Source organism: Stenella coeruleoalba (assembly GCF_951394435.1).
Source record: "Stenella coeruleoalba genome assembly, chromosome: 2".
NCBI classification, from domain to species: Eukaryota; Metazoa; Chordata; class Mammalia; order Artiodactyla; family Delphinidae; genus Stenella; species Stenella coeruleoalba.
Window position 1 is genome coordinate 130,324,447 of NC_137147.1, and position 24,145 is coordinate 130,348,591.

At 53.7% G+C, this 24,145-nt stretch overlaps 1 protein-coding gene across 2 annotated transcripts in view; it reads right to left on the minus strand.

The window, feature by feature from the left end:
• Positions 1-165: 165 nt before the first annotated feature.
• The window catches only part of ACSBG1 (acyl-CoA synthetase bubblegum family member 1), a 45,433-nt gene continuing 21,453 nt past the window's right edge, over positions 166-24,145 (minus strand). Inside the window, exons 1-14 of one of the 2 annotated variants that reach the window (XM_079911833.1) lie at positions 22,706-22,806; positions 17,439-17,557; positions 10,614-10,834; positions 10,066-10,154; positions 9,644-9,764; positions 7,343-7,423; positions 7,102-7,251; positions 6,575-6,751; positions 5,608-5,789; positions 4,384-4,614; positions 3,476-3,693; positions 2,634-2,773; positions 1,808-2,054; positions 166-577 (exon numbers count right to left, since the gene is read on the minus strand). In XM_079911833.1, the coding sequence (XP_079767959.1) occupies positions 492-577; positions 1,808-2,054; positions 2,634-2,773; positions 3,476-3,693; positions 4,384-4,614; positions 5,608-5,789; positions 6,575-6,751; positions 7,102-7,251; positions 7,343-7,423; positions 9,644-9,764; positions 10,066-10,154; positions 10,614-10,834; positions 17,439-17,499 (2,004 nt within the window). In that variant the 5' untranslated portion in view covers positions 17,500-17,557; positions 22,706-22,806 and the 3' untranslated portion in view covers positions 166-491. Of the gene's footprint in view, positions 578-1,807; positions 2,055-2,633; positions 2,774-3,475; positions 3,694-4,383; positions 4,615-5,607; positions 5,790-6,574; positions 6,752-7,101; positions 7,252-7,342; positions 7,424-9,643; positions 9,765-10,065; positions 10,155-10,613; positions 10,835-17,438; positions 17,558-22,705; positions 22,807-24,145 lie in introns of those variants that run through there. The other variant, XM_079911832.1, reaches the window with a different exon arrangement.

Consider the following 24,145-nt stretch of genomic DNA (forward strand, 5'->3'; position numbering starts at 1 on the left):
AAGCATCAAAGTCAGTGGGTGTGTGTATGGTGGAGTGCCTGGTAATGGGATGATGGGGTCGGCAATGTCCAACAAGATTCCAGAGTAAGTCGGGTGTTAGGTGCGTTACAACTGAGCGCTTTCCCTGCGGCACACTGGTTAGCCGAGCCATCTTCCCCCTCTTCCCTCCCCCAACACCCAGCCTCCTGTTAAGTGAGCTAGCAGCCTGTTAAATCTACCTGGAAGTAAGGCCAAAAAGTCAGCCCTTTAGTTCTGGAAAGAGAGTTGATCTCACTTGTCACCCAAACAAAAAGCAATACTTTTAAAACTATCCACACATGAAGCCTCTCGGCATAAGACCTGGCAAATGTAGATGCCAGGACCGTACCTGACCCAGAGAATCTAACAGACTTGCCAGAAGTGCATGTGCCCAGACTGAAGAGGACCTGGGGGGGTCAGGAAAATACTCAGCCTGCCACCTTCAGGAGAAACCCGGGAAGGACGACCCCTGATTACTTTTTTTGCTCTTGGTAAAAGGAGTCGATGATATCTTTGTACTTCTCTAGGACTGTGAGCCGTTTCAGCTTCATAGTGGGACCTAAAAGAGAAATTGGAAGAAATGAGTGAGGGCTGGGCTCTGAGATGTCTGAGAAGGTGTGTGGTAAACATCTAGACTCAGTGAGTCCCAGAACTCTGGAATTAAGCCAGACCAACAAGTAGCCATCCTCCAAGATGGCCCATGGTGATCCCTGCTCCGTGGTCACACCGTTGTGTGGCTCCTTCCCACACTGTACCAGGGTTGGTCTAAGTGGCCGGTAGAATACAGGGGAAGTGGGGTAATTTACATGACAACAACTGATAGGCAAATCATCTCTGCGTTTCAGTGAAAGTTCATACGATGTTGGATGTAATGCTTTGATTGCTTGTGATGGGGTAGGGGAAAGCCCTGGCCAGGGAGGGCCTCTGGCATGGTCTTTATGAGATGTCTTCCTCATATCGCTTTTCTTGGCCTTGGTTCTCTCCTCTAATGCAAGGTCAAAAGGGCTCTGATTTGGGTAGCTTCAACTCCATTTCGTGCTAACTCATACTTGGCTGTGTAACGGGAGACTTCAAAATCAAAGCCATTTATATAAACTGCTTAGACAGGACACCTATCTGGTTGACCTTGCATTCAATTTGCTGGCACATGACAACCAGATAAGCTCAGGGTCTCTGATAGCAGCTCAGCATTACTGTGGATAGTTGCATCTGGGTTCAGCCTTGATGGGTCAGAGGGAATCTCATTGAAGGAGCCACTTGCATACCCACCCCGCCATGCCATGAACACCCCAAGATGCTATAACCAAGAGCGACTTCATCATCCAACTGAGGCCACACCAGAGGCCTTTTCTGGTTCTGTGGACCATGGCCCAGAAGGGCTTCTACCCTTTACCTGTTGCATGAGCTGACTTTACAAAAGATTATGGTGGTCTCACTCCCTAGAACCAGATGACTCCAGCCCAAACACTAACAGGAACTTGGTGTCTGCCTGGTGGTCCCATTGTGATTTCAGGGGAAAATGGTTCCTTAGTCAAAACAAAGTTAAATGTTATAGGTTCAAATTAATGAATTCCAGCACATATCTTATATACTGAACAGGCCCTACCTAACCACAAGCCCAGGCACTGAGCAATCAATGTCCTCCCACAGGAAGGAGGTGGGTGTCATCCAAAGTGCTGTCAGGGACCTTCTGTTTGCCATGGCTGCTTCCTAGTGGGCACCTCCCAGGCTCTGCCGTGGCCTCTGCCCTCCTGCACAGCCCCCGCAATAGCGTAAGGAAAACACCTACCCAACTCTCCACCCGAAATGGAGAAGTCCCTCTCAAGAACGGCCCACTTCTGGATGTGGTAGGGTCGGGCAGCTGCATTCATGTTGACCCTCTGGATCCCCTCTTCAATGGCCTGATACACGGCCTCATCCTTCTTCCCCACGACCTCCGATACCGTGGCAGCTTTGCTGCCCACCCTCTGGCAGAACTCCACAGCTTGCTCGGTCAGATTATCAGTTGGGTCAGAGGTATCAGGATCCAGAGTGCACTGAAAAGCCAGAGAGAGATCAAAACCAAGCCTCACTCCACAAGATGTGTGCCCTGGTCTTGGAGGAGGTCACACTGCTGATCGTCAAGGACGTGGATCACCGTGAGCTCTGTTTCAAAGAGACGGTTCTAGAATGAGTAGGATGCTACTCGGACTGCGTTGAGCCCCGTGGTGGGGTGGAAGGAAGGGAGGCCTGAGATTGAGATGACCTCAGCCAGTGAGATCATCTTTTAAAACAGGGACCATAATTCTGGCCCCATCCAGTACCCTGGTATCAGATACCAGATTGGTTATCTGCTGAGGGGACTGAGGGCAGCAGCGCTGTGTAAACTGGACTGTACTGGAACACAGAAGATCATCGGGGCAGCATACTATTAACTGTATTACCAGGGGCAGAAGGGATTTCCTTGCGCTACGGCTGCCCCTTAGGGCAGGCAGCACTGACTAGTTATTCCAGAATACAGTCATGAGATCCAGACATGTCCTGGTTGAACATGGCTACTGCTGGGGTCAGACCCACAGACCACCCACTGGCTGCTCCTCCAGAGCCAGACCCCAACCCCCCCACCCCCGACACACCTTCAAGGTGAGCAGCATGGACAGGAACTTCCTCTGGTCCCCGATCAGCACGGCATTGCTGATGATGGGCAGCTCTGTCTTCACGGCCTCCTCAATGGGCACAGGGGGCACATTCTCCCCACCAGCCGTGATGATCAATTCTGGGGAGGCAAGCCCAGGTCCCTGGCACAGGCTTCAGTCCAGGTGCTCAGACCAAGCACACACAGACTCTGCCTGGAGAGCCGACCCTCTAAACAGGACCCAGGCTCGATCACACATCTGCCTGCGTGATTTCCAGAAAGGTGTTTATCCATTCACCGAGCTTCAGTTTCCCCTGGGAAATTGGGGCATGGGATTCCCACAGGGATGCTGAGGGCACTGTATCCACTTGGGCAAAGTAAGCAAAGCACCTCTTCCATGGAGGTGTCCCCAACTTACTTCCTTGGGAGAGCCAAGCTGTTCATGGGAAATTTCTTTGAAATCTCATGCTCTATTTTAAATTTTATGTCCAATTTGTGTTCTACTCTGCCTCATATCCATGTTTGCATATAAAAATACATATTTATGTCCTCAAATTTTCTGGAAAGACTTGCCTTGTTTATCTAGGGACTTTGAATCTCAGCTCTGTCATTTACTAGCTGGGTGACCTTGGGCAAGTTACTTAACCTCTCTGGTTGTCCTCATTAATAAGTCGAGGTAATGATAGCATCTTTCCCATGGGAGACAATAGTAAGTAAAATGATGTCATTCAAGGTGTGTGGCACTTAATAAGGGCTCAACACTTGTAGTGGGTATAAATTGTGGTGGCAGTATAATTCCTCTGACGTCCCAGCACAGCCTTGAACCCAGCCAGAGGCGCTCACCTTTGAGACGCCCAGTGATGTAGAGGAAGCCATCGGCGTCCAGGTGGCCTGAGTCGCCCGTGTGCAGCCAGCCGTCGGCATCAATGGCCTCACACGTCTTGTCCTCCATGTTCAGGTAGCCCATGAAGATCGTGCGGCCCCACAGGCAGATCTCTCCGATGCCCTCTGCATCCTCATTCACCAGCTTCACCCGGCAGCCTGGCACCACCTTGCCGGAGCTGGGGGGATGGAGGGGCCGGGAGGCATGGTCAGAGGGAGCAGTTTCCTCCAAGCCCTGGATCAGCCCCTAGTCTGATCCATCTAGTCTTCACCGATGCCTAGAATGTCCTTTCCCAGGATTTTTGTAATTTAATAGGGTCCTCAGAGCTGAGACGTAGGGCCAGTTAAAGGTTTTTAGGTGAATGAATGAATCAGTGGGGGAAATCCTAATGGGACTTTAAGCACTGTGATGGGCAAGCAGGGAGGGGAGGTGTTTAAGCACAACAGAGAATCCTTCAACTCACTCCCTAGAGCTGATTGCCCCCTACCCCACACCAGAGGACCGGCCCAGTACCCCCAGCTCCCATCCCAGATGAAACCAGGGCTACCAGCAATGCTGGGACACCCGCTAACACACCCCACCCTACTGGAGGCAGAGGCCAAAGGGAAATTCCTCCATCAGAGCCCTGCTCAGGAAGCCCCTGGGCTGCAAGGCTGTTTGCAACCACAGACCCAAGTGACACTGTCACAGAGACCATCCCCACGAGACTCGGGCCTGGCCAAGGGACTTGGCCCAAGATAGAGCTGTTGGCACTCAGGGACCCATAGTCCAGTGGCCTGGGCTCAGGGACCTAATCAGCAGGGGGCGGCACTGAAGGGTGTCAGCCAGGACGTGCAGGCTGGCATATGTGCTGAAACCTGGGCCACACCTGTAGAGCCGGTAGTTGTAGGGGCTGGACATGAAGTGAGGGCCCGAGGTCTCGCTGAGGCCATAGCCCGCATACAAGCGGATGTTGAGGCCCAGGAAGAAGTGCTGTGTCTCCGCGGTCATGGGGGCTCCTCCGTAGAAGTTTTTCTGACACTTGGCAAAGCCCAGTGCCTGGCGGACTTTGGCTAGCACCAGGTAATCTGCCAGTCGGGTTGTGAAGGGCTTCAGATCGCTGGTGGGAGAGGGAGAATGGCTCACAGAAGACCACTCACACACACACACACACACAAACACACACACACACACTTGCATTAAAAGGGTGGGTGTTCAGTGGGTACCCGGAATGGCCGTTCCAACGATCTATTCTGATTGGTTAGTGGCAATGCTGAATCCACTGCTAAATATTTTTAATATTGGCCCTGCCTGTGAACATACATGCACACCTAGGTGTGTACATGTAGTTATGTGCAAATACGTCTTGAGCTGGGAAGTTAGAAAACCAGATTCAGCTGTGTATGCTTGCACAGACAACACAGATGCACGCAAGTTCGCACACAGTAATACACACTTGCAGAGACTTGAAGTATATATGCACAGACACAAACGTGTCTGATGCCACTTGAAGCTCTTGAATGGGTCATTCATGCATATTCACTTTTCATGTCTGTGCAAATGAAGCCCTAAGTGCATAGACACGTGTACATGTCTCATGAGACATGATACCGTTTCACAGACACACTAGTAATGGAAAATATTTCTAAACTGGAACAGGCCAGATTTATGCCATTGATCCTCCCACAGCACTGGTTGGGAATTTTAAAGCAATCGAAAGGCTGTGGGCGAGAGATGAGTGGTCACTTTGGATTATGGGAAGGCTGGAAAACCCCCATCACTGTGGCCCCTTCTCTATAGCCACCTACTGAAGTCAGGAGGAGACCCCTCAGGAGGCTGCCAGGAGCTGCTTCCAGGGAGGTAAATGCCACCCCAGAGGGAGCAAGTCAGTCCTTGCTGTCAGACCCAAAGATGGGGTGATGGTCTCCTGTGGGATCTGGCAAGAGAACAGGGGCTCAAGCCCAGCCACTGATGGGGCTTCTGTGCAGGGGTCTGGACAAGCCTGGCCAATGGGGCCTGGACAAACCTGGCCTATCAGATCCTAGGTTGTGTCCTGGGGTTATGACCCAGCCCTGCTGCCTCCCCAGGCCTCCTGCCCCCTGGCCCTCTCTACCTGCTCGGGCAGGTGAGGTTCTGCTCCAAGGTCACCGACATGGCCCACAGCAGCATCTTGCGCCGGATGAAGCCAGACTGAGCCGCCACCTCCTGGATCCGCTCCATGATCTTCTCCCACACCCGCGGCACCCCCATGTGGGACGTGGGCTCCACTTCCCTCAGCGTGTTCACCAGGCTCCCCTGTTCACAGCCAGCAAGAGACAGGGCTGTGGTTCAGAGCCGGCCGGGAGCCAGGAGGCCCCTGTCACCAGAGGCAGCGTGCACACACGCAGGCATCCTGTATACAGTAGCTCACACAGGTGTACGCACACACCGCATGCAACTCATGTCACATACTGTCGGCTACGACTCAACAGCCATCTACTCACTGCTCTTCTTTGCTAAAAGAACCTTGATGTAGCTCAGGTACCAGGGTGGCCAGATGCTTCAGAAGTACCTTAGTCCCCTCCCAGTCCTGGGGGCAGTGACTTTTTATTAGTCTAACTCAAACATGGTAATCCCATTCCCTTAAGCAGTGACTGGTTGATGAATGGACACGGGACAACATTTGAGCCAATGTAGGGGAGGGGGAAGTCTGCTAGGGGGCTCTGGTGACGTTCTCCTCATGGTTAAAAGAAGGATCCCAAGCACAGGTGTAGTTTATGAGGCTGGGATGCAGGGCAGGGCCGTGGCCATCTGTGACCATCCTGTGATCTTACTCTGAGGGTGGCCCGTCCTAGATGGCACTGTGGACCCACACACCACTCTGACTCAACTTTCCTTTATGTAATATCATCAGTTTCCCTTCTTGTTTGATCATCTGAGTCAGGCTGTGCTAATTGCAGTTGAAAGAATTCTGACTGCTAAACACATGGGGAACCGGCGTGCTTATGATGCACACACAGGGCCCACAGACACAAGCACACACTCGGGCAGGCCCTTGCACACACACTTGGACACCCACTTAGGCAGAGAGGCAGACTGACCTTCAGGGCATCAGTCTCAGCAAAGCAGACCTGGGCCCCCCACTGGATGCCTGTCCACAGGTCATAGATCTGGGCAGCAATGTGGCTGAGGGGCAGGTAGCTGACCACCACCTCCTGTTGGACTTCTGCGGGTTGGATGTCACCAGCCTGGCTGCCGTAATGTGCTGTCCATGTGATCTGGTGGACAGGCAGATGGGTCCTGGCAGTCTACAAAGCCAGCCCTGGAAGTGTTCACATCTGTGGCCACCCTGTGGGCTTGGGCTATTTCTTTGGAGTGTTCTTTGAACACCCTAGAGGTTGTTCACCCTCCTGGGCATCTCTGCAGGAAACACCCTGGGACAGGCCTCCCCCTCCCAATCCCCACCATTTTGCTGGGCTCAGTCTGTACCACAGACTTAAGGGTTGTCCTACTTATCCCAGCTCCCTGAGCTGAGAGACTGAAGGAAACTCCCTGGGAGTTGTTAGGGCAGGGCCACTGCCCAGATCCACCCATAGCCCACCCCTACCCATCTGGGCATCTGTCCTACATTGTCTTGACTCAGCATCACGCCCTTGGGATTCCCAGTGGTGCCTGACGTGTAGACCAACACGCAGCACTGGTTAGGCTGCTGGGCATTGATGATGGTGTCCAGGGCCTCCTCAGTCACCTCATTCCCCAGATCCATGAACTCCTCCATCTGCAGCCAGGTGGGAAAGTGCAGACAGGCCAGGTGAGCTGGGCAGGCTCACACAGACCCCACCTGCCCCACACGAGCCCTCTACCCATACCGTGTACACATTGGCCATCTTTGTCGGAGGAGGTTCTTGAAATATCACTACTGCCTTCAGGTGTGGCAGGTTTTTCCAGATCTGTATTGACAGGAAAAATAAATGGGGTTTCATTTTAAAAAGTCACCTCTTGAGAAGACCCCCATCTCCAGGTGTTAGTCAGCCTGGCAGGCACCTTGTGGCAAAGGTTGTTGGTCCCCAGCTCTGACCTTTCACTCAGCAGGACACTTGCCACCCTTCATGCATGGTTCCCCATCATGAGAACTTTGAAGCAGCCAAGGTGGGATAAGTAGGGGGCAAGGAATGACTTCTATTAAAGGAAAACCAGACAACCTGGGGCCTGGCTGAGTGCAACAGGGGACTGTGTGACTGCAGAAGAGAGAAGAGAGGAAAGGGTAGAGGGAAACCAGAACTCAGTTATCTCACTGAGTTGAGGTGTCAGAGGTCAGAATTCAGGAAAGCCGGGGTGCCTAGAATTTGTGGGACAGAATACCAGACAGGAGAGAACTATGCAGAGAAAGAGTTCTAGAAATTTCTTTAGGGGTCATCTTGATTCTTTGGCAGATTATCAACCTGCACAGGCATAGGTGAAACTCCGTGAAACTAGATGAAGAATAAATGCTGGAGGAAGATCAAGGACTGGGGCTAGAAGACAAACAAGAGCATGTACGGGACCAGAACTGTTTGTGTCTCCATCAGCCAGAGTGGAGGGACTTCTGGAAATAGAGACCCCAGAAGGGTCAGGTCTTAGGTCTGGGGCTAAAAGGTTTCATAATACGAATTTTAAATAATTACCTAGGGTGGACATTTCTGATTCAGTAGGTCTGGGCCTCGGTTTCTTCAGTGGTAAAATGGGGCAGGGAGAGGGCATTGGGATTCAGTAGGTCTGGGCCTCGGTTTCTTCAGTGGTAAAATGGGGCAGGGAGAGGGCATTGGGATCAGATCAACCATCTATGCAGAGCGGTTGTCTCCCTGAGGGATGGGGCAAAACTATTGGGGGGCTTTTTAAAGCTCCACTGCCCTCCCCACTCTGGGGTTCTGACATGAGCGTCCACGCTGAGGAGTGTGTGACTCCCTCGGGTAAGGCTGAGGACGAGAGCTAACACCATTGCTACTTGGTAGCTGAGGCTCTCAAGGAATCTTAAACCGGTGGGGCTTCAAGCAAAGCTGGCCTGGGGGCACCTGGGTCAGAGGGCTCTGGCATCTATGACGGCTCCAAACCTGAGGAAATCAGGGCCCCGATGAGTCCTAGGGGGCCTGGGACACCCCTGCTGTGCACTCTTCTCTAAATATTTGTCCCCTTTCTATGAAGTGAAGGGCCCAAGTGCTTGGGGAGGGGGAGGGCGAAAGGGGGTGCTGAGGACAGCTCGGGTTCACCTCAGTCTCTCAGAGCCGTTCACTTTGGGCCACTTTATCTGCACCCACATCTCCTCCCCCAATCTCAAGCATTTATCCAAATCAGACAGAATGGAGGCCCTCAGAATGAGGGAACCCTGACAACAGGGTTCAAAAGGAGTGGAGACAGAAAAGGGCTTCACGCAAGCTGAGGGAAGGCCCGTCCTGCGATCCAGATCCCACAGTCCTAGGAGGTTGGAGACCACTTCTCCTGCCCTCAGGTACAGGTGGGGAGCTGAGGTCCAGGTGATATCTCCAGAACTAGGGCCCAGCCAACAAGTCAACCCGGGAGCCTCCTTTGAGAGGCAGGGAGCCTTGGAGGATCTTGCAGGCTACTGGGTGTAGCTGGGGCCCAGAGGTGCCCTCAGGCCACTGCATGCCAGCGTGGTGCCCACGGGGGCAGAGCCAATCAGGGAGGGACCTTAAATGAATCAGGAGGCATCAATGCTCCAGAAAAGACCCAGCTGCCCCAAGAGGCACTGTTGAGCCCCTCCAGTGCCCTGCTGTCTTCAGAAGACCCTGCGGCACTCGCTGTGGCTTAGCCCAAGCCCCACCCTGTGGCAGCCCACACCCCCACTCCCCATCGAGACTCAGACTTGGGTGCTCACGTGTCAGAGCCCTGAGCCACCCTCAGGGCACACAACCCTTCCCCGAAGGGAAAGCCATGGGGAACAGCAGGCTGGCTGGGGGATGTGGGGTATGTCCCTTGGACACTCTGGGCCTCAATTTTCAGACCTGGCAAATGGGTCGGCGGCCATTGCCCTGCCTGTGTGCGTGTGGTGGGGCGGGTTGCTGTTGAGAATGATGGAGGATTCTGGCAGGGAGGGTGGAAAAGCCCTTTGTAAGCTGGAGGTCTGTGAGGACGCCCAGCCTGACCCCCATGGCCCTGGTCCCTTTCCCCCAAACCTTCAGGATCTTTTCCAGCTGCTTCTGTGTGTCGACCACGATGATGTTGGCACGGCAGTCATGGGCGATGTACCGGCAGGCTTCGGGGGAGCTGGTTGTGTAGATGCCAGTGACGATGCCACTGCAGGAGACCCAGGAGGATGCGTGTCTGGGCAGGTGCAGTGGGCCACCCCCTTGGCCCCACCCCCTGCCCGACACACCCACAGCCCCCAGGCCCAGAGAGCTCCCATGGCCCAGACAGGCAGCTCAGCACAGTCGCCCTAGGCAGAGCAGGGACAAAGGTGGTGCTGGGGAGGGCCCCGGGGAAGAGATGGGATGTTGGGGACGTGGTTGGGGGCCCCTAAAAAGAGATAACGACCCTCTCTCCGCTCTCTGCCCACCTCCAACCCACTGGAGACCCGGCCCCTCCCTCAGCCACTCACCCTGCGAATACTGTGCCCACTGCCGAGAAGAACCACTCCGGGGAGTTGAAGCCGAGGATGGCCACGCTGTGGGCCCGCTCCAGGCCGAGCTCCAGGCCAAAGGCAGACAGGCCGGGTCAGCCTCTCATTCTCACCAAGCCCCCCTTCCAAACTGCAGGGACCCTGCCGCCCACCTGAGGGACCACCCTCCCAGGCTCCCTCATTAGAGAGTGCCCTGGGGGACGAGGCACTCAACAGCCCTTGCTGCCCCTCCCAGGGCCTTCCCGGGGAGCCCAGACCTCAACCCAGTGCACCAGGCTTCTCAGGCCCCTTGAATGGGACAAAAAACGAGAAGCTCATGTCACGTCCTGGCACACGGCAAGGGCCCAGTGAACGTAAACCCTCAGCACCAGGCCAGAGTGGACAATTAGCTCAATAAATGGGCTGGTTTTTACTGTTATCCTTTCTAAGGGCTTGCCCAGTGGGGCGTCGGAAAGAGGCCTGTGAGGACCAGAGCTGGAAGGCAGGGCTGGGGAGGGGAGAGGCTGTGCCTGGAGGGGCTCCCTCACCTTTAGGAAGCCCTTGGCGGCTTTGCGGGCCAGCAGGTAGTATTGGTTGTAGGAGATGTGCTCCCACATGCCCTGTCGCTTGAAGCCCAGAGCGCTGAGGTCCCCGTACTTGTCCAGAGCCTCGCAGAACATCCGATGCACAGTGTAGGGAGTCTGTGGGCAGCTGGGGTCTATGCGCAGGTGGACGCGCCCATCGGCCCGAGTTGTCCACAGCGCCTCCTCTGCAGGGTCCGGGAGACCACAGCTTGGATCGTGCCAGCCCAGGGTTGTCCCCAGGGGACCCTTGGTCCTACCTTAAGCAGAGCTCCCAGGCCTCTGTTCCCAACAATGCCTTGGGCACTGGGCCAAGGGGGCTGGCAGACATACCAGGAGGCTCCCTGGAGGGGGAGGTCTGACAGCCTTGAAGGATGGGCAAGCCTCTAGGGGTGCAGCAAGGAAGAGGAGAGAGAATAGCTGGAGGGGAGGAGGAGGCCTTGGGGACCCTAGAGACATTTTCCTGCCAGCTGGGATTTGCCCCCTGAGGGTGGGCAGTCTGCAGTGGATTTGCGGCTGCCCCAGAAGAGTGGGACTGTCAGATCCTTGGGGTTTCTACCCTTCCTCTGCCTCCTGAGAATGGCTTGGGGACAGACCCAATTGACAGAAGGTCAAAGCATCAAAAATAGCCCCTTCCAAGGGGTTAGAGGAGACTGAAAACCAGCAGGCTCTGATCACTAGCCTGGAAAATTTCCCAGTCCCAGGAAATAATCTAACCATCTCTGCTCATTCTTGCCTAGTGCCAGGCCCCATGCGAATGCCTCACATGGGGATCTCATCTAGTCTGCACAACATGGGTCTGGTAGCCCCATTTTACAGATGGGGCAGCTGCAGCTCAGAGAGGTTCAGTCATTTCCCCAAGGTCACACAGTGGGAAAGGTATGCCTGAGGCCAATGCTCACACTTGGGACAGTGTCCCAGGCACAACCTAGCCTTTTTTACTGTGTGCAGTAGGTGGGAACAGAGCTTCAACATTTAGTATGTGAGATGTGAGGTGAGCCGTTGAACCCTGAGTCTGTTTTCTCAGGAGAAAGGTAAGGGTTTAGTTCTCATGGATGATATGAGGGTCAAAAAAATGAAAAAGCCTTGGCATATAGTTGGGGCTCAATAAATGCACACTTTTGTTCTTCCTCCTTTTTCTAAGTTCTCCAGATCATTTGCAAAGGAGGCTTGGATGGGTGGTCTACATCCTTTTGTCCATGAGGCCACTTTTTGGGGCCATGGCGGTCATTCTAAAAAGGTGACTCAAGGGTGGGGGAGTGAGGGCTGACTAGGACCACAGGGGCTACCCTGCCACCTGCTAGCCAGACCCATGCTGAGATGGAGAGGTCCCACCTCCTTGGATGTCCATCTCGAGGAGGGACCAACAGGGGTCCTGTGACCAGCCCTTCCCCGAGGCAGCAGATGGACTGATGACCTTGTCTCTCCTGTTCAACACTCTAAGGTTTCATGTGGACCCTGAAGTTGGCAGAAAGAGGTAAAGATCCTGGGGCTGGGACAGGAGAGCCCATCCTTCCTCCCATGGAGGCCAAGGATGGGGGACAAGGGGACATATTCCGGCCCAAGCAGAAGAAGGGAATGTCTGAGGCAGGGGAATGTCAGCCTGGGAATGTGGGCTGGGGCAGAGAGAAGGTCACCCAGTGCCAGGCCTTGTGTACTGACAGAAGTCAGAACCATGCTGGCTGGCGTCCACCACCTCCCCAGGCTGAGACCCACATCCCCAGGTGGAGGCGTGAGACAGGGCCACTGAGGACCCCTCTCCAATCACTTCTCAGACATCTCTAAGCCCCTTTCCCATGTCCTGGGACCCCAGCCTGGCAGATCCCAGTGATCAACCTCTTTAGGGTCTCCAGTCCCTGCACAAGGTGAAAGTCCATTCACATGAGCAGACCAGGGTAAAGACACAGACTGTGGAGTCAGGTCGACCTGGGTTCCGATTCCGTTCTGCCACTCCCTGCTGTGTGACCTAGGAAAGTCTTTCTCCTCCTAGCTCCATTTTAATCATCGTCAAACGCAAAGGGTTGGAGAGGTTATGGAGAGACTGTAACCCTCATACAGGTGGCGGGAATGTAAAATGGTGCAGGCATATTGGAAGCCAGTTTAGCAGTTTCTTAAAAAAATTGAACCTAAATCTACTATACAACCCAGCAGTTCCACTCTTAGGTATCTACCCAAGAGAAACGAAAACACACATCCCCACAAAGACTTGTACATGAATGTTCATAGCAGCATTATTTATAGTAGTCAAAAAGCGGGAACAACCAAATGTCCATCAACTGGTAAGTGAAAACTAAATGTGACCTCTCCACACAGTGGAATACTATTTAGCACTAAAAAGGAACAAAGTACTGATACAGGCAACACCATGGATGAAACTCAAAAACATGTTCGGTGAAAGAAGCCAAAAGCAAAGGACCATGTATCGTCTGATTCCGTTTACATGGAATGTCCAGAAAAGGCAGAAATGATAGAGAGCAGATAAGTGGTTGCCTGAGGCTTGGGGTGGGAATGGGGAGTGACTACAAGTGCACCAAGGATCTTTTTGGGGTGATGGAAAAGTTCTAAAATTGGATTGCTGTGATGTTTGTACAACAGAAAATTTGCTAAAAATCATAGAAAAAGTGACTTTTTTCAATGAAAAAGTGACAAATCGTTACACTTAAAATGGGCAAATTCGATGGCATATAAAGTACACTTCAATAAAACTGCTTTTAGAAATGGGAGGAAGGGGAATTCTCTGGTGGTGCAGTGGTTAGGACTCCGCAATTTCACTGCTGAGGGCCTGGGCTTGGTCCCTGTTCGGGGAATTAAGATCCCACAAGGTGCGTGGCACAGCCAAAAAAAAAAAAAGGGAGGAAGAATGGAACGCTGACACACAACCTCCTCACCCAAATTGGGACAAGAATTCCGTGAGGTAGCCCGGCCTGCGTGCCCAGAGCCTGGCAGAGTCACTTCCCAGTAGCTGGTAGCTCTCTTCCTTTCCCTGGAACAGATTCCTCTTCGTGCTTAGACCAGAAAAGGCACGTTTCTCCTGTGGGCACTGCTAGATGCTCATGCCGCACTCCATTTACCTGTTCCCCCAGGCTTGCCAAGATCATCACAGGTAAGGCTTACAATCTGCTGTGAAAGCTTCCCTCAGCCCAAAGTTTTAACTCTAACTTATCATCTTTTAAGTTATAACCTTTTTTAAAAAATCACAAAACAATACATATGTGTTCTAAGAAATAGAAAACAATTTAGAAGTACATGATATAAAATGGGATAGGGCTTTCTTAATGCTGCCTGTCTAAGTAACCACTGTTCACATTTGGTGTATGTCATGCTTATACAGATATACATACAAGGAATTCATTTTAATTCTGTTGCTGTTGTTTTTTTATCCAAAGGGAAAAAAAAAGAATCGTGTTACTATTGTATTACTCAAGGGTAGCAAACCCAAAATGCCCATAGGGGATAGGTAGGTAATGTACCAGCATCATAATAAATAATATATAAGAGTAAACAATAAATGAATGAAGTGCCCCAGAATTTGCATGTGAAACACAGAGGCACAGTCTTCATTTTCACAAAGAAATAGGCTCCCTCTCATTTTCCTTGAGACACCTGGCCCTTGTAGTCCACTTTTCGTTTCTCTGTTTTTTGATAAAGACAGAGAATAGTGCAACGTTTTACTAAGGAAAGCTGCAATACAAGGGTAGTGATCACTGCCCCGACCCCAGCCTCAGTGTCAGGGAGGCAACATGGAGTGGTGGGGACTGTGGGGTGGGGGGAGCACACGCTTCATCTAAAGGGGTGGCTGCTCCTTGGCTCTAGGATTTGGTGCCCAGGAGGAAAGGAAACTGAGGGCTACCTGAAAGCTGGTGTTTACGTGTGATCATCTGATTTTTAAATGTTGGCTCCTACATTCAGACAGCCATTAGCCAAGTCATCCGTTTTTAACTTCCGTGACATTAATGTATCTCTCTCATTGTGTGTGTGTGTGTGTGTGTGTGTGTGTGTGTGTGTGTGTGGCTGTGTTGATACGGCTCCGTTGGCCGCATCATAATTTCGTATCATCATGTACATATCACAACCACTTCCCCATTGAAAGACACTCAGATGATTTCCAGGTTTTAGCCCTTAGGCTTTCCAAAGGACAGATTTCTAGAAGTGGGTTTACTGCATCTGAAGAAAAAAGCACATAAAATTTTGTTGGACGTTTTGGACAGAGTTCCTTCACCTGATTTCTTCTCTCCCACTAACTACACGGTTCTGCCTTTCCCCTGTGTTAGTTTTTTATCTCATGGTGCCTTCGCTTTGGGGTTAAGGCATCTCACATCCTTCTCAGAAGGAGGAAGGAAGGAATGGACAAGGGAAGGAAAGGCAGTTGGTCCGTGAGATCAGTCTCCTCTTAGCCCAGCTGCTTTGTGACAGGGATGAGAGGCCTGGCCCCTGGTGGACCCACGCCCTTCGGGAAGGGTGACCGGGCAGTGCAGCTCTGGCCCAGCCCTTTCTCTCTACATTTACTGCACAGGCTCACCTGTCTGAACCCCAGACTAGCCAGAAGGGAAGACTTTGGTGGGAAGGGGCCTGCCCCTGCCCTTGGCCTCCCAGAGGCCCAGTCATTCTCCTTCCCTTGAAGGAATTAGAATGGGCACAGCTCCCATTTACTGAGCACCCTACTTGTGCCAGGAGGGCTGCGTGCCACCTTGTTCTATGACCTCGTGTTTAACAACCTTCCATCCTGTGAGACTCACAGAGGCTAAGTCACCGCTGGCAGAGCTGGGATCCCAACCCACAGTCTGACTCCCAAATCCACACAGTTCCAGTTGGCCATGCTGGGGTCATGGTGGGGGCCTTAGCGGAAGCACAAGTCAGTCTCTGTCCCATCCCAGTCCCAGAGGCTGGATTGAATGACGGTGTGTCCAGGGGACCTGGGCCTTTCCCTCTCTCCCCTCCTCCCTTCCCCCCAGGATGGATGAGGGTGGTGCAGGACACATTGCTGCCCAAGTACAGAGAGAGGTGGGCCCCCAGAGCAGATGCCTGCCCAAGTGGGCCACGGCGGGCTGAACCTCCGTCCTGCATGCTTGAGAGCCCCCAGGTAGGGCCTGGCAAGACCCAGCCCCGCTCAGTGCCCTCCTGACCTGATTCCACCACAGCTCAGTGGCTTCAGGCTTAGGAACCGATGGAAGCAAAGATAGGTGAGCAGTGCCTGCAGTGCCTCGTCCTCTCCCGCTTCTCATGTCCATGTATCCCCACCTCTGGGCCTTTGCTCACACCATTCTCTCTCCTAATCTCATCTCTCTCGGAAGAGAAATCTCTGGACAGTGAGGTAGAAGACCTACCTATCAGCAAGGTGGGCAGAGCAGTCAGAAGGGGTCCTTTGCCCACAAAGCACTGGATATTGGCCCTGCTCCCCTGGCCACAGCAATGAGTCCAGAACCCCATGCCCTGCACAGGGGCCATGAGGTCACCGTGCTGGGCCTTGCCCCGAAGTGAGCGCTCCTTGTGGGCAGTGACTGATCCACTCAGAGCCTCTGTCTTGCAGAGTTGGACAGTGACTTGCAGAGATCATGACAGATCCACCGAGATCAAGGGGTGGTAGGAGTCCTAGCACAGTGTGGGGAGCAGAGAGAAGCAGGCAGTGGCAGTGCAGCAGAGAGGGGCTGGGTCTGAGCAACAGTGGTTGTCACCAAAGTGGGGAACCACGGAGGTCTCTTTCTTCCCATCCCCACTGGACACTTTCTAAACTTCCTTTCTTCCCTGCCTGTCCTCACGATAACCTCCATCAACTAAAGCCATCTGAACTCACCTATCTACCTATGTACCTACCTACTTACCTACCTTCCTACCTACATACCTACCTGGGTTTCTCCTAAAGTCAAAGAACATGAAGTAGCAAAGATGGAATTAGACAAACAGACAACACCCACTGTTGGCAAGGGTGCTGTGCCGTTTGGAAGTGTGAATTGGTATGACTTTCCCGGGAGCGATTTAGCAATAAATATCAAAGGGATTAAAAAAGAAGTAACTTCTGACACAGCAATCACACTTCTAGAAAGTACCCATGGGAAACAATCAGAGACACACAGAGCGAGAACAGAGAGATGGATATCTTAGCAGCTCTGTTTCTATTAACAAAATCATTGGAAAAAACCCAGTGTCCAATAGGGGGACATGATAAATTCATTAGAGTACAGCCCTATCACGGATTCATAGGCAGTCATCAAAATAGTATTTAAAAAATATTTAATGACACAAGGAGATGTCCAGAGTATACCCTCGATAGAAAAAAAGGGAACAAACAAAAGTGCATATAAAAATGCAGAGAGAAAACTAAAAAGATCTGCCTCAAAGTAATATTGTTAAAAAGCTTAGCACATGGTGGGTGCTCAAGAAATCTCTCTCCGTCCTTTCTGACTAGACTCTGAACTTCTGAGGCAAGCACTGGACTTGCAATAAATGTTTGCCAAAAGAATAAATAAAACTGAACATGTGATGCCCATCAGGGATATAGACTGAGACCTCAGTGGTGGGGGAGCGGTGGGGGGTAGGGCATCCTTGAGCAGTGGAGGCAGGGCATTCCTACACATAGTACCATCAGAGGGAGAAGAAACTGAGTCTCAGTGGGGGAAGGAATGGCCGAGGTCACAGCAAGTTAGGGGCAGAGCTGGGACTGACTAGGACAAGACCTCTGACTGGCAGCTGCCTTGCATCCAGTGGCTAGGGGGCTGGTCAGTGAATGAGGTTTAGGCTCGGGGATCCATGGTCTATTCCTTTGCGGATGGTGTTGGCGGAAGAGGAGAGTGGTACCTGAGTCCCCTGACCCTCTGCCACAAAGTAGGCTGCTCAGAACTGAGCAGGAGGGAGGCATCACGAGTGGGTCCAGGGCTGCTCTGGTACGTCTCAGCCAGCCTACCTGCAGGTGATTCCTTGGAGGATAGCAGAAATATAAGAAATCGGGATGGGTTGCCAGACCCTTAAATTTGTCCCCATCCCCTCACCTCGAAACTCAACAGGGGCGTAGGTCTATCCCATGCCCAGCCATCTCACTGCTGCGATAACAGCCCAAACATGCCCAGGACCCAATCAAGGTCCCTATCACCCAGCAAGGCACCCCACATCCAAACCAGCCCTGATTCCAAACGGCATCCGAGGGTTAGATCTATGGGGAGATCTACAGAGAACCCAGCTAGCAGGCAGCCTGCAGCCAACAGCCCCAAGCACACACCCGGAGAATGTCCGCTGAGCGCTGGGGGCGGGCTGTCCCAAGGCCCCGCGTGCACTTTGTCCTGCCTCTGTCTCGTCTCCCGCTCTCTCTCTCATGTTGCCCCACCTCGTCTTGGCCTGACCCTGGCCTGTGTCTTACAATCACCCATTGTGCTGGGAGTGGTGAGGCAGGCAGGGAGCTGTGTTCTCTGGGGCTCTGGAATAAAGGCTCCTGAACAGCAGAGGAAGTCACTCTCAATTAGCTGGGAAAGGGAGAAACACGGAGAGCAGAGAGGAGAAGCCCGGGGTGTTTCCTGCAGCCTGTGGGAATGGCCTCGGAATGAAGCTGATTAAGAAGAAGGAGGGAGACACTGATCCTGGGTAAATGTGGTTCTAGGGCCGGGACAGATGTCTATCTTCAGGGCACGGCATCCTGCAGCCCCTGCTGCAAAGCCTCGTCTGGGACGAGCACCAGGGTGTCCCTCTTCATACAGGGACCCTTTGCTACGGGTCTTTGGAACCTGCTTAGCCCCAAGCCAGGCACTCCGGGGATATATGAGGGGAAGAGCCCACGGTGGCTTCAGGACGTGATGAGAGATTAGGGTCAAGGCCTGCCTGGGCCAGAACAGTTTGTCCAGCCCTTGGCACGCCTGTGGCTTGACAGAACTGGACATTTTGATTAGGGAAGAGTTTTTACAAGGATCCCCAGAGGCTCCGCTTTTTTCAGCTGGCGTGGCTGAGATTACCACCTGTTCCCATTTCCTCTGACCTCTGGGAAGTCGTTCTACCTTCCCCTACCCCCACTCCCACCAGAAGCTGAAACGACAGCGATCCTCTGCCTCACACTGTGCCCAGGGCCCCTCCCTGCCCCCCAGCTGCAGGCTCTGAGCTCCCTGAGGACAAGGGTAGTACCTGTCTCCTTCCAGACGAAACACCACACATGCCCTTGAAACATTTGGGAAAGGGTAGGAGCGTGGGACAGAGGGAGGCCTGGTGAACAAGCTGGACTGAGCTCCCAGCCTCCTGACCTCCAGCTCAAAACTCCCCAGTGGGTGTGAGAGTTTCCTAGGGAGAGTGAGTGCAGGGAACAGGTCTGGCCAGCACCTCCACCAGCCCCATCACCGGCAGCTGCTTGCCTTAGATCCCCTCCTCTTCCCTGTGGTCTTGACATTGCCTTGATCCGGCTGGGGTTCACGCTTAACCCAGAAAGGGCTAGAAAAAAATGTATGTCTAGGCCCAGCACAAGGCTGCCTTTGTGTGGAGGTCAGATCCCAGCTGCTCTGTGGCCCAACTCAGTGGAGCTGTCCCCGGGAGAACAGCCATCTGGGCAGCTCAGAGCCCAGCCTGGGGACCAGAGCTTGAGGACCCTCCAGCTTCTTGGGAACTCAAGGAGACCCAGGTGAACTCTGATTCCTGCAGGCAAGCCTGTAAGAGCTCTCCAGAGGGACTGCAGCTTGGCAGTTAGGAGGCAGGGGCTGGCCAGGGCATGCAGGAGGGGAGGGGACCACACCTAAACGGTCCCAAAGAGGCAGCGTGCCAGTTAAGACTTCCACATCTTACTAGCTGTGTCATTCTGAGAACTCACTGAACTTGTCTGAGCTCAGTTTGCCCTACCACATGAGAATGATAACAGTGCCTACCCCACTGCTGCCATGAAGAGAAGATGAAAGATGAAAGTTTATCCCTGAGCACAGAGCCTAGCAGACGGTAAATGTTCAGTAAAAGTTGCTCTTATTAAGGTTCAGATGTGTGGGGAAGAATGATTTAACCCACTGTAATCCGCTGAAGACCCTCTCCCCAAACAGTCTTTGGTACAGATAGTTGCCTTTCCTCAATTTTATGGAAATGGCAGCTTCGAGGCCCCTTCCCACATGTGGCTGCGCCAATATCCTCTCCCATACAGAGTCTGGAGCCAGGACTCTTGGAGCTGCTGGGGAATCATGCAAATAAGCCCCAGGGCCAGGCCAGCACACAGGGGGCACTCAAGCCATGGTGAACCTGGATCTTACTGCAGCTGCATTCCAGAGCTCCCCCCACTCCACCCTTCAAAACCCTGGAGGCTACACGAGTTGGGGTTCGGAGGAGTGTGACCCACAGGGAAGGCTGGTGGGAGCCAATGAGGTCTGGCACTGCCCTGGGCAGTGCCTGGGGTCCCTTGGGCAATGGTGCTGAGAAGCCTCCTCAGCCCCTCCCAGATTGTCCCCTTCTTCTTATCACCAGCCCTAGATTCTAAACTCCCAAGGGCAGACCACTCAGCTCGGGCCTAGGCCCAGAGGGAGCTTAAACGTCTGAGGCCAGCTAGAGGTCCTCCTCATCCAGGAAGCACCCTGATCACCCAGTTCCCAGGTAGCAGGCCTTCCTTCCTCAGCCTCTGTGTGCCCTTCACCCAGAGCCTGTCTGCCCTCAGACTAGGAGCGCTCTGAGGGCAGGGTACTGTCCATCTCAGTATCCCCAGCAGCCTAGCCCTGCGCAGAGGATGGAGAGTCCAGGTTCGCCCCCAGCCTGGCTGTCCCTACCAGGTTCCCGAAGTCCTGATAAACCAGAATGGCTCTGCTGCCTCCCCTACAGTTGACTCCTCCTTCCCCACCCCTCCTTTAAAGTTGGTGGCCACCTTCCCACCCTCGGCCCTTGCCTGGCCCCTGGCTGCCAGCCCTCTCTGATGGGTCCCTCTCTGGGATTCCCTGCCCGCTTGTTTGAAACCTGTCTATTCTCTGTGCCCCGCTGCTGCAGTGCTGCCGGATGCTGACTAAGATTAAGCAACTGAGGCCCAAGGGGCTCGGATTACTTGTTCCTCCTTGGAAACACTCCCGACACGGAATGCTCCACGGGACGCTGAACTTGCACCACATTGGCTCCCTTCCTGCCCCTTGAGTTGCAAAACACCAAAGCCATCACTCACAGTCAGGACTTCTGAGCTCCAGGGCTTTGCTGTGCACAGTCCCCGGGTGCTGACAGCTGCTCTTTAAGCGCTGCAGAGAAGGAATTATCCAGTCCAAGGAAAGAAAGCCTGAGCAAGCTGATGGGACCTGCCAGAGGTGACGCAGCAAGCTGCCCTGGCTCTCGGGAAGAGAGTGTGCCAGCTGCCTGGGCCCAGCTGGCCCCTCTCCTGGGCTCTCTCGGTGCCTTTCAAACCCTTCCCCTCAGAAATCGGTCAATGCTTTCCTTGGTCCAGGTCCCTCTTCATCTCTAAGGAAGAGCAGAGAGGCAGAGTCCACTCCAGGAAAGTGCACACCTCAGGCCAGATCCCTGCCGAGGCCACCCCAAGACACCCAGCCTGGGAGAGGGGCAGCTTGTCTGATGGCAGCAGCGAGCCCCGCCGCGGTGAGGGGATTGGCGCTTGATCTCCAAGGGACCAGGCAGCCTGGGGAGCAGGGTATCTGAAGGCCTGGTCTGGTGTCTCCCCTTGTTACACCTTTTACGTCTCAGCTTCCTCACAGACCATGGGCATGGTGACCTTGGCCCAGCTGTCTGCCCTCCAGCCCACGACAGTGCTAGTGACAGAGCAGAGAGGTCCCAACTCTGTTCCTGCCCTCTGACAGGGAAAGCCAAGTCAGAAGAAACTCTGAGGGAAGTCTTCAGAACAAAGGCTCCAGTCCTCTCCGCCTTCACTGGCCTCTTTATTGCCCCATTTGAGGACCCTTGGAACTGGCCTCCCCAGCTAGTCCCACTTTGAATGCTACCACCCACTCCCCTAAACCCACAATCCCTGTCTAGCCATGAGGAAGACCCTGGATGTACCCACATCGAAGAACATTCTATGAAATACACAACCAGGGCTTCCCTGGTGGCGCAGTGGTTGAGAGTCCGCCTGCCGATGCAGGGGACACGGGTTAGTGACCCGGTCCGGGAAGATCCCACATGCCGCAGAGCGGCTGGGCCCGTGAGCCATGGCCGCTGAGCCTGCGCATCCGGAGCCTGTGCTCCGCAATGGGAGAGGCCACAACAGTGAGAGGCCCGCATACCGCAAAAGAAAAAAAAAAAAATACACAAGCAGTTCAACAGTCAGCTTGTCATCTCCCCCGACCAGCTCCCACCCAAACGAACGCCCAAGGGAGCTGGAGTGGCCTCGGGATCACCACCTGCCTTCTCTGAGGAGCCTGAAGCTGGGCAAATCACAACTGAACTAACCAGCACCTCAGAGGAAGCTCTTCACCCCTGAGACGTGACACAGACCAGCGACAAGACAGCAACAATGTACCATCCCAAGGACAGCACTGAACCCGGGAGGCAGTGACCCTCTGTGCCACGCACCGATTCCTTGCATTTTTTTTTAAAACGTCTGTTGTTGCTACAATATTATTGTACAGCCAATAAAAATGAACAAAAGCTGTGTTATTATCATTTTGATGACTCGTCAGGGTAAATGATAACTCTGTTTCTCACAAGGTGCAATTATCTGGCAGTGAACGTCCTTGAAAGAGCATGTGGCCTCCCAAGCTTCCAGAAACATCTCTGCCAGCTCGGGCCGGCCAGCCTGCCCCTGGGCCCAGTCAACCCGCTTGGACTCTCCAAGGCCTTGCTTATCTGGGCCTCCTCCCATCCTTCAGCAACGGCTTGCCCCGGATGAGGCCCCAGCTGTCTTTCTACCTCTGACCTCTCTCCTTCCCAAGCTTCTTGAAGAAAAAAACTTCCTCCCTCTTCCTTCCATCAAGTTTGGCCCTGATGGCGGCAAAGAGGGTAGGGGCGTGGTGGGGTCCCTGTGGGCATGGAGATCAGGATTTCCGCCTTCCCAGTCCCCCAAAGTTCTGTCCTGCGTGGGTCCCCTGGCTTGCTTCGTTAGTGTCCCGTCAACCCCCGCCAGCACACCCAGTACAGCTCCATCCCTGCCCTGGACCACCCGGCTCTGCCCAGCAGCCTCCCACCTGGCTCACCTGGAGAATTCATCTGGGCATCTTTCACCTTCACTGGGGACGAGAGCTTGAGAGCATGGCTTAGGGGCTCTTTGGAGAGTGTGTGCCCGTCAGTCAGGGAGCTGGCAGGGGAGAGGGAAAACAATTGTTAGAAGATGGCAGACTGGCCTGGGCTCCCGATGCTGGCCCAGAACACGTCTCAGCAGCCCCGGGGGTGATGATGGCATCTCTGCCTCCCGGCTGAGTCAGGGGACAAGACCTTAGTAGTTGCAGGAGTTAACCTCACCCCCATGCCACCCTCCCCCTTCAGGTTCTAAGGACTCAGTAGAAAGAAAAATCAAGTCCTGCTCTGCTTTAATTTGCTGTGAGACTCTGGGCAAATGCATGCCTCTCTCTGGGCTCAAGTGTCCCCATCTGGACAAAGAAAGGCTTGGGGTCTGGCACTGGAGGAAAACTTTGAGGGTTGGGAGGTGCCCCCACCCCCTTTCTCTCCACACCCACCAGCCCTCAGGCTTTGGGAATAGCCATGCTTAGGAACTCAGAGTGGAGCTGAGGACACTCCTACAGCTCTCACGAGTCCTAAGCAGGCCCCCAAGTGAGGCCCTCTCCCCTGCAACGGTGTCTGTGAGTGTGCCCTATGTCCATGACCTGATGGACAGAACAGGCATGGGACCAGGGAAATCTGGGGCTCTTGCCATCTGTCTTCACTCCTGGCCCAGATCCCCCTTGCCTCCCAGGCTTGGCGGCTCTGGACAATGAATCTCCTCTTCTGGTCAACACAGCCCACGGGGTTACTGGGCCTCCATTATCAACTCAGCCTCACTGCTCCTTGACATGATTCCTCCTCAGGGTTCAACTGGCCAGACCTCAATCTCCTGGGTGGATGAGCAGATGGGGTTCAGTATACACCTCAGGGTCAAGCAGGATTACTCAACTCCGGGGACACCTTTCACAGTCATCGGGTATGTAAACAGAGCCTACTGGAGTTGTGCAGTGTGCAACCTGTGCAGCTGGTCTTGGCAGCCCTGAGGGCAGGACCCTGGCTTCAGGGAATCCCACCTGTCTGTCAGGGTGGGGCTGGTCCCATCCCTACCTAGTCCCCAGGCAGCTTGCTCAGTTACCTGCTTCTCACATTCGTTCTTACTCCTTGCTGGTACCGCAGGTTCAAATTAAGTTTGCAAACCCATGCAGGCCCACCTGGTGCCAGTCTGTTTAAGAACCTGAGATAGGTTTTAAAGCAAAACACATCAGGAGGTTATGAAGGGAGGGCAGTGAGGAGGAGGGGGATGAGTGGGGTGCCAAGCTGGTCCCCTTCTTGGGAACTTTGTGAACAAGGCTGGGCCACGGGGCTGAAGCAGCCCTTCTGTTGCTATGGTGACCTGCTCCAGGGAGGCTGCCGGAAGGACTGAAAAGATGACAAAGCATGCTTCTGGGGTGAGGCCTGCTGTGCCAGGCAGAGGG